The sequence below is a fragment of the Cynoglossus semilaevis genome, chromosome W, assembly GCF_000523025.1.
Source record: "Cynoglossus semilaevis isolate Cse_v1.0 chromosome W, Cse_v1.0, whole genome shotgun sequence".
Taxonomy (NCBI): Eukaryota; Metazoa; Chordata; class Actinopteri; order Pleuronectiformes; family Cynoglossidae; genus Cynoglossus; species Cynoglossus semilaevis.
The window spans coordinates 14,769,837-14,779,073 of record NC_024327.1 but is presented as its reverse complement, the minus strand read 5'-3'; the positions used below and the strand labels follow the sequence as shown (position 1 = coordinate 14,779,073).

The 9,237-nt window shown below is 41.4% G+C and overlaps 1 protein-coding gene across 1 annotated transcript in view; it reads right to left on the bottom strand.

Moving 5' to 3' along the window:
• Positions 1-8,073: 8,073 nt before the first annotated feature.
• Positions 8,074-9,237, bottom strand: part of LOC103397267 (ubiquitin-conjugating enzyme E2 D4-like) — a 5,636-nt gene continuing 4,472 nt past the window's right edge. The window contains exons 2-5 of the mRNA XM_025052750.1: positions 8,668-8,731; positions 8,546-8,577; positions 8,352-8,429; positions 8,074-8,246 (exon numbers count right to left, since the gene is read on the bottom strand). Of these exons, the coding sequence (XP_024908518.1) occupies positions 8,085-8,246; positions 8,352-8,429; positions 8,546-8,577; positions 8,668-8,731 (336 nt within the window). The 3' untranslated portion in view covers positions 8,074-8,084. The remainder of the gene's footprint in view (positions 8,247-8,351; positions 8,430-8,545; positions 8,578-8,667; positions 8,732-9,237) is intronic.

Below are 9,237 nucleotides of genomic sequence, written 5' to 3'. Positions count from 1 at the left end.
TTATTTAGTCTGTGTGTTTGTGTTTTTTGTGTTCACGCGGTTGAGCTGCGGCAGCTAGCAGGCGGACCACGAGGCGGACCGGCCCCGCGTCCTGCGCCGTGTGCCTCCGCCCTGGCCGGCAACGCACACCCGAACACGACCAACCAATAAATGTTCTTCTTACACATCTCCTATGTGTCCTTATTACAATGTGCATGCATCTGGGGGTACTGAAAATATATCATACTGAAAATGCATCTTTAACACAGATCAGTGTAACATTAATATTTATTTTATGTACTTTTTTATCATGATGGCAGGTGAGGCACTGCCCCTCACCGCACAACATAGTCCTTTTCTTACTATTTAACAAATTAAAGTTTATGTCTATTTATCTGTTCTCATCTATCAAATGCCCTGGCGAGAGATCCCCTGAATGCATCACAAACTCTCAATAATAAGAAATGACAACAAAGCTAAACCAAAAATGATTTTATTTTATTTCATATTATGCCGTGGCCAATGGATGTTTTGTGTATTACCTGTTATGGACAGGTGAACATTCATAGTGGCAGTCCAATTTACATTTTTCTTTTGAAAACTTATCAGAAAAATCAAAGTACGCTCCTTCTGGGTCCAGATTTAAAGGTTATGACATTTCTTTGTGTATGTAAAAAATGAGGTTTAAGGCTAAACATTTTTGACAGCAGTGGTAGGCAGATGAAATGTCACAAAATCCCTGATATCTTGCAAATGGCTGAGAAGGTACTTTAGAGTGCAATACATGCTAAGCTGCCTATATGATCTCAACTGAATTATACAATTACACTACTGATGATGTGTCCCAAAATTCATGCCCTTCCAATGACTGTAAAATAACTCCCACATCACTCGTATATACCTCATGGCAGAACCATCTATTGGCACAATGAACAGTTTACCATCACGTCCCGTGTTTTATGAATCTGAGTATCTGGACCCGTCCAGTGACCGCTGTGAAAGGACAGTTGACAACATAGGAAAGTCTGTGTGACAGCATGGAAAGACAGCTGACAGGAGGAAATAGACCCCACTGGGGCTGGCATGGGCTAGCTACCCATGACGGCAGTCTCTGACGCTGCTTCAGTTTGTTGGAGACACCCGCCAAGTGCTACAAAAAGTAAACAAAGGTACATATCCCTAGAGCCTGCGAGAGTCGGGACGCAAGACGGCTCGACAATTGACAACATGGCTACAGACCATGGAACGAACGTGACTACGAGCAAGAACACGGCACATGAGGCAACCACAGCAGCAGCGGGACCTTCACTTCAAGTGTGCACATGTGGCTAGGAAAAAATAACAACACTTTGGGGGCTGAGAATCCACCAAGGAAAGAGAGGGGGTGTGAGGAACCAGGGAAAAGGGGATCATATTCACCATTACTTCTTACGAAGCAACCAGTCAAATCAAAGTCGCTGAGGAGGAGTGCATAAGCACAGAAGCGCTGGTGAGAGCAACCCGTCCAATTACAGAGACCTCCCCAGGAGGAGAAGATCAAAGGGCACAGACCGAGCGTGAAGTAGCCCAAAGCTGTTGAAAAGAGAGAGTGAGAGATAATCAACTACAACCTGACGAAAATCATGGAACAGGTAGGTTCGGCAGAAAAAAAATTAGGAAGGATGGGTGCCATCATTTACAACTATGGAGAGGAATGCTTTGGAGTAACCACAAGGAAAAGTGATAAAACAATGCCAGAACCAACCAAATCCAGGAGGCAGCAAGAACTTGAAAGACTGGTCAGAGAGAGAAGGCACCTGAGAAAACAATGGATGAAAGCCTCTGACGCAGTTAGAGACGGACTTAATCTACTCCAGGAGGACATCAAATGCCGGTTGGCAAGCTTACGAAGAGCAGAAAACTTGAGGAAACTTCACAAGAAGAAGAAACACACAAGAACACAGTTCTACAAAAATCCCTTCAAGTTTCTCAAAAGCCTCTTCGATGAGGAGAAAAGCAGAACCTTGAAAACTCCAAAGCAGGAGCTAAAAGAACATCTAAAAAATGTCCACCAAGATGAAAAAAGGTATAAACAGTTAGTTATCCCACCTGATATCTCACCTATTCAACACCCTGAATTCCACATGGAGACTGACCCTCCAAAATGGAAGGAAGTAGTGAGTACAGTACGGCGTGCAAGATCAGCATCATCCCCTGGACTGAATGGAGTGCCTTATAAACTGTACAAGAATGCACCAGATGTTCTACGCTATCTTTGGAGGCTCATGAGGATAGTGTGGCAAAAGGGAATAATACCAAAGATGTGGCGAAGGGCTGGAGGTGTTCTAATTCCCAAGGAGAAGGATGCCACAGACATCAGCCAATTCTGGCCAATCAGCCTTCTCAACATTGAGGGGAAGATATTCTTTAGTGTGATCGCACAGAGGTTGTCCACCTACCTGGAAAAGAATAAATACATTGATACATCTGTACTAAAGGCCAGCATTGCTGGATCCTCTCGTTGCTTAGAACATACTAGTATGATCTGGTACCAGATCCAAGCAGTGAAGAAGGACAAAAGAGACCTCCATGTCACCTTTCCACGTTCCAGCATCGATCACCACAATAGTGAAAACTCACTTCAAAGATCTGCAATTGTGCTTTACAACGGCCGACTTCACAACATCTTGGCACCGTCTAGAGGTAGGCATCATGGCAGGCTGTACTATTTCACCCTTGGCCTTTACAATGGCCATGGAGGTCATCATCAGGGCCTCAAGGTGGGTCGTAGCGGGAGAGTGAGCTGGTCTTCCACCAATTCAAGCGGATAAAAATGACATGACCACTCTGACCACTACTGCAGCATGTACCAGGCGGTTACTTGGAAAACATCAAGTGGGCCCGGATGAAAATCAACTAAAAAAAAAACACGGAGCATCTCTATAGTGAAGGGGCAGCTTAAAAACGTCATATTCTGCATTGGTGATGACCCCATACCAACGGTGTCTGAGCAACCTGTCAAAAGCCTGGGTAGATGGTATAACACAAGCCTCAAGGACATAGACCAAGTCCAGCAGGTCAGGCAGGACATTACTAACAACCTAAAAAACATCAACAAGACCCTTCTGCCAGGAAAACTTAAGCTTTGGTGCCTGCATTTCGGACTTCTCCCTTGAATACTGTGGCCACTTACAATCTATGAAGTCCCATTAACAACTGTGGAGAAAATGGAGCGAACCGTAACTTCATACGTGAAGAATGACTTGGGGTCCCACGCTGTCTAACTAACATCGGCCTCTACGGAAAAGCTGCCTATCACAAGCCTCACTGAAGAGTACAAGTGCTCCAAAATGAGACTTTTGATGACATTGGAGGCCTCCAGGGACCAGACCATCAGCAATGCTGCACCATCCCTGTTAACTGGACAGAAATGGATACCATGCGATGCAACTTCAGAGAGGAGGAAATGGTGGTGGAGGAGGTGCGATGTCAGGAGGAGGCCAAAAGAAGCGCAAGGGTGGTCTCTCTTGCCAAGCAGGGACAATGGATGACGTGGGAAGTTATGGAGAAGAGAAAACTCAGCTGGAGGGAACTCTGGGAAATGGAGGCAAACAACATCAGCTTCATCATCAGAGCAACCTATGATGTGCTCCCATTTCCAAAAAACCTCCACGTGTGGTACGGTGAGGACCCAACTTGTGACCTTTGCCATATTCCAGCAACTCTAAAACACATCTTGACCGGTTGCGAGACCTGGAGGCACAACCAGGTGCTCAAGAGCATGGCAGTCACTATTGAGAGTAAAAGGAATGCCACAAATTCCTTGCCCCTGAGAGCAACCAACCTCAAAGTACCAGCATTCATCCGAGAGGGACAGAAAAAGCCCAGCTATTCCAATAAAATACCAGATGCTGCTGGCGACATAGCCACGGCACGGGATTGGAAGATGCTAGCTGATATCGGCCAACAGCTAATCATCCCCCCGGAGATTGCAGCCACCACCCTTAGACCAGACCTAGTACTCTGTTCCCCCAGAAAACATTTTGACCCATTCACGTATACCCCCCCACTCCACCTCCTATCTGAGACCACAAGAACGTAAACAAGTTATGCGGGCGGTCTAGGCCCAGAAGACCCCTCACGTATCCCCACTCACTCCACCTCCCATTTGAGACCACTGGTAAGTAAACAGGTTATGTGGGCGAGCTAGGCGTCATTCAGGGGAAAGGGTGCCCCTGTTTTGCATAATCAGATAATCAGCTGTCAACTTTAAACACCAGGCAACAGTCATAATTGGGCTTGGGACACAAGCTCAGGCTTGATCACCCCGTAGCTGGCCGCCTTTGATAAGGGTGTCTAGTGTTGAAAGGCCAAAACACCCAGTGACTCAAAGGTACACTACTGATGTTGTGTCCCAAAATTCATGCCCTTCCAATGACTGTAAAATAACTCCCACATCACTCTTATAAACCTCATGGCAAAACCATCTATTGGCACAATGGACAGTTTACCAACACGTCCCGTGTTTTATGAATCTTGGAACAAGGACGTTGATGTAGCATCATCCACATAAAGAACTAAAGGCCGAAGACAATCAGACAAAGAGTCTCTGCTTTCAAATAAATAAATAGCCAAATGATAAAACAATAAAAATGCACATAGGACTTGAACAAGTGCTATTGTACGCATGTTGTTTCAACAGTCTTTTGCAAGGCAGCCATTTTGATTTATTTCTAGAAAAAGAACAGGCAGAATTGACAAAAAAGGCTTGTGCAATTCATGTAAGTGAGAATAGTGAGTGAGCGAGTGAGTCCAACATGCACCTTAACATGGAGCTGTATTTGATTATTTAAGCCTGCACTTTTTCCAGCTGTCACCTGTCAAGATCTCTGCCACAAAGTGCCTACTGTTAGTAAATTATTTAAACTGCATTAAGAAGATATACATTCAAAAAGTATGTACTGTAAGTCAAGATAATTTGTTCTGATAATTTTCTCTACAGTAGTTAACAGCAAAAATCTATATCTGTTGTCTAAAGCTTGTTGTTAATTTCACTGAAGGTTTCATGCATTACTATAACATATCTGGTGAGTTCCATTAACTAATGCCTCAAATAGAATGACAATTTCCCTTCACAAATCATTAGTCCCTTTTTATTGGCAGCATCAAGTATGAGCAGTGATTTTCAAGAAAACTTGAAACATTGCACTTTCTATTTTTTCCCCCAACAGTCACAACAGGTTACATTAAACTAATATGACAACCTATTACCACATCCAATTCAGATGACATTAAGAGAAAACGAGAAAAAGAGGCCTAAAACTATAAAGATCAAGACAATATTAAAATGAAATAAGTCTGCCACCTAGAGCTTGATTTTCTGTAAAATGACAAACAATATGATAAATATAAAGAAATGCTTTAAAACTCAATATCACCCTAATTCTTTAAACTGATAGATTGACTGATATCTCGGAACAAAAAAAAAGCACAAAACTTTCACTCACTATGTTCTACACATTGTCAAGCTTGATCAAGGTTCCCTTTTCAAGTAAAAGTGACCACTGCACTAACCAAATACACCTTTCAATTAGTTTCCAAATAAGTTTGGAAACTAAACTATGTGCAGCATAACAGCTGTTCACAAAGTGTTTAAAGTTTCTGAAATTAAAAGGATGAGTGACCATATTAACTACCGTTAATTGATAATGAGAAGAAACCCTTATAAAAGTGATAAAACAGGATATAGCAGTCTGTATGAAATATTAGATAAAAATGGACCTGTTCATTGCATGAACCCTTCTCTGTAATATCTCCAAAACAGAGAACGGTACTATTTAAGTAGCATGATGACAACGTATTGATCTAGGAAACATAAAAGCTGATGAGTTGGTAAAATACCTGAGTAATTGTGCTAAAGAGGAGGCACACAGCTGAACTCTTCTGTTCTGAAGAGTAGCCATGTTCTCAAGTCATGCAACAGTAGATTTCCATGCACTATGATCATCAACCGAGGACTGCTACTCAAAACTGATATGAAAGACCATCTGAAGGAAGCAGTGGGTGCTGTTATTGGCCCTGGGGCATCTCAAAATAGCAAAGCAAGGGCCAGTTAGTGTCAATGGACCAAGTATGGTTGTAATGTTAACTGCATTGGGTGATGGAGACCAATTCTTCTTTATATCTTTCACATTGAGCAGGTAAGAGACAGTATGTGTCAACAGATCAGCTGCTGGTAATGGCACTGTACCATCTCTGCCTCAATTGCACAAATACCTTCTGAGAAAAATATGACAAAGAAAGGCCACTAAAATGAGAAGAATTACAGTAATAACAAGACATCCAGTGAGAATGACAGTACCTTTGAAATGAAGGGCAAACCAATCTACTAAATAAAACGTTTAGCTTCCACATAGTGCACTGAAATGGCTGTTTCAGTAAACATTATGCACATGATCATCAGCAGAGCCATACAAGTCATGAAGGGCAGCACATGGCAGCAGCTCAGCACACAGAAAGCCAGGTGGCACTGTACCTCTTTATATTGTATCCTTCTCCAAACCATGGGCTGTTGTTTAGTTTATTTTGCCTCATTTGCCACAAGTTACAAATCAAACATGTTTCTTTAGTTCTCATTTGTGTTTTGATCTCCCTGGCATTTTCAGACTGCGTACTTGTGTGTCCATTCTCTTGCTAATTTGTTGTACCTGAAAAACAGATGCAAATATTGGCAATAATGATTCAGAACTCTCCATTCTAGAAACTAAATTTAAAAACTTTTCAGTAAATGCTTAATTGTTGTCAAGTCTTCATTTCCTTTCAGCTTGTCCCTTTTTCAGGGGTTGCCACAGTGAATCATCGTTTTTCATTTTCTTTTCATTTCATGGTGGCTTAGTGGTTAAGGAAGTGGAGACTTGGGTCTGAGAGCTCCTGGTTCGAGTCCATCAGCTGCCAAGTTACCACTGAGGTGCTCTGAGCATGGCACCGTCCCCACACACTGCTCCTCGGGCAGCTTATAAGCTGTCCACTGTTCACTTTGGTGATGGGTTAAAAACAGAGGTCACATTTCGTTGTGTGCTGTGTTACAATGACAAATAATTCACTTTCACTTTTAAATCTCCTCTTTGGCCTTCCTCTTTTTCTCCTACCTGGTAGCTCCATCGCTAGCATTCTTCTACCAATGTATCCACTGTCCCTCCTCCGCACATGTCCAAACCATCTCAATCTGGCTTCTCTAGCTTTTTCTGCAAACCTTCCTGTCTGTGTTGTCCCTCTAATGACCTAATTCCTGATCCTGTCCATCCTTGTCACTCCTAAAGAGATTCTTAGCATCTTTAACTCTGCCACCTCCAGCTCCACCTCCTGTCTTCTGCCTGTTGCTAGTGTCTCTAAACCATACATCATGGCTGGTCTCACCACCGTCCTGTAAAGCACTCCTGACACTCTATTCTTCACCTCTCTTCCACAGTCTCTGCTGCTCTGAACAGTTGATCCTAAGTACCTTCACCACCTCTGCTCCTTGCAACCTCACCATTTTACTGTTCTGCCTTTCGTTTACACACATGTACTCTGTCTTGCTGCGACTGACCTTTATTCCTTTTCTCTCGTGCAAACCTCTACCTCTCTAGGTTCTCTTCTAGCTGCTGCCTATTCTCTCTACAGATCACAATGTCATCTGCAAACAACATAGTCCATGGGGACTCCTGTCTGACCTCATCTGTCAATCTGTCCATCACCAAAGCAAACCAAAGCAATTGTTGTCAAGTAATTTGACTAATTATTTCAGTCCCCTGCATTTGGTAGAGTTGTAAGCTGCGTCCCAAGTATGAAATTTGGGACTTTTATCACAATCATTTTTTTAGTTTAGAGTTTTTAAGTCAAATCAAAGACCCAACAACAACCATTACTGCTAATAATTTATTGAAAACTTAAAACTATTTTGCATGTAAAGAATATTACATCCACAAATACAACACATCATCAAATTTCCATACTCACTTTTCCCTTAAAAAAAAAAAAAAGCCATTGTTTCAAAGTCTGCTTTATATTCTCAACTGTTGGTGGCAGAGTAAGTGCAGTACGCAGTCTCCATAACAAATGGGGGGGGGGGGGGGGGGGGGGGATCATTAAAGATTAGAGATTTCAAATATAGGCGTGATAGAGATTATTTGCTTCACGTTACCTTTCGATACTGTTAGGGCAGGGGACCATTGTGATCTCAGTATATCCAGACAAATACTTCCATTGCTGTTGATATTAGGGTGGTAAATCTTTGTCGTGAATGCAATCTGTAAAAGAAAAACACCAGCCCTTTAGTACAGCCATAAACATTTGTAATTGTATGTAGGTTATTGCATCTGTACATTGTGAAATTCAACAGATTTCTTACTTACTTTAGGTGGTTTAAATGGATAATCTGTTGGGAAGTGAATAGTAAGAAAAAACACTCCACCTTGATAGGGGCTGTCACTCTATCGAAATATAAAGACATGAATTACATAATTCTTTTTAAAAACAGCAACTACATGGTTGTTCTTTTATAAAAAAGTTGTCACTTAACATGTCAACATGTTAACATGTCACTTACCGGACCCATTATTGTGGCCTGCCAATGAAACACTGTGGAGGAAATATATAAATAAACTCAAGTGAGGCAAGCACAATGACAAAGCTGGCAAAATACTGTATAACAAAACATGTCGTACTTACAATCATCCCCAACTGGTCCAGCAGAACACTGGGCAGGAGGGTCCCTCTGCAGGTCTGAAAGTTCCTAATAAGACAATCAGAAAATGTATCCACAATCATTTATTGGATAATATGATTTTATTACCTAAAAAGCATTATTTTTAACAATAAGTAAAGATCCTTTAAAAGGACCTATATAGGACTATACCTATGACCTAAACTGGGACAAAAAGCGTATACCCAGCAGGTCCAAAGAAAATTTTACTATACATTGTACACTGTATTATTGTGGATGTACTACATAAAAATGACACATAAATACACCCACTGAGAATGAGGTAATGACGTAAGGAAACCAGTAGCAATGAACCCAATAGTGGGTTGTAATGTTTCATAAATTTTTTAAAAAACAATATACTGTATTCTACAGTTACAGTCTCTTTCAAATTAATATTGTAAAATAAATTGAGGGCTAAAGGAGAAGTGAGATTTTTCTGATATATATATATATATCAGAAAAATATATATATATTATATATATAGGATATATATATATATATATATAGGACATATATAGGATATATATATATA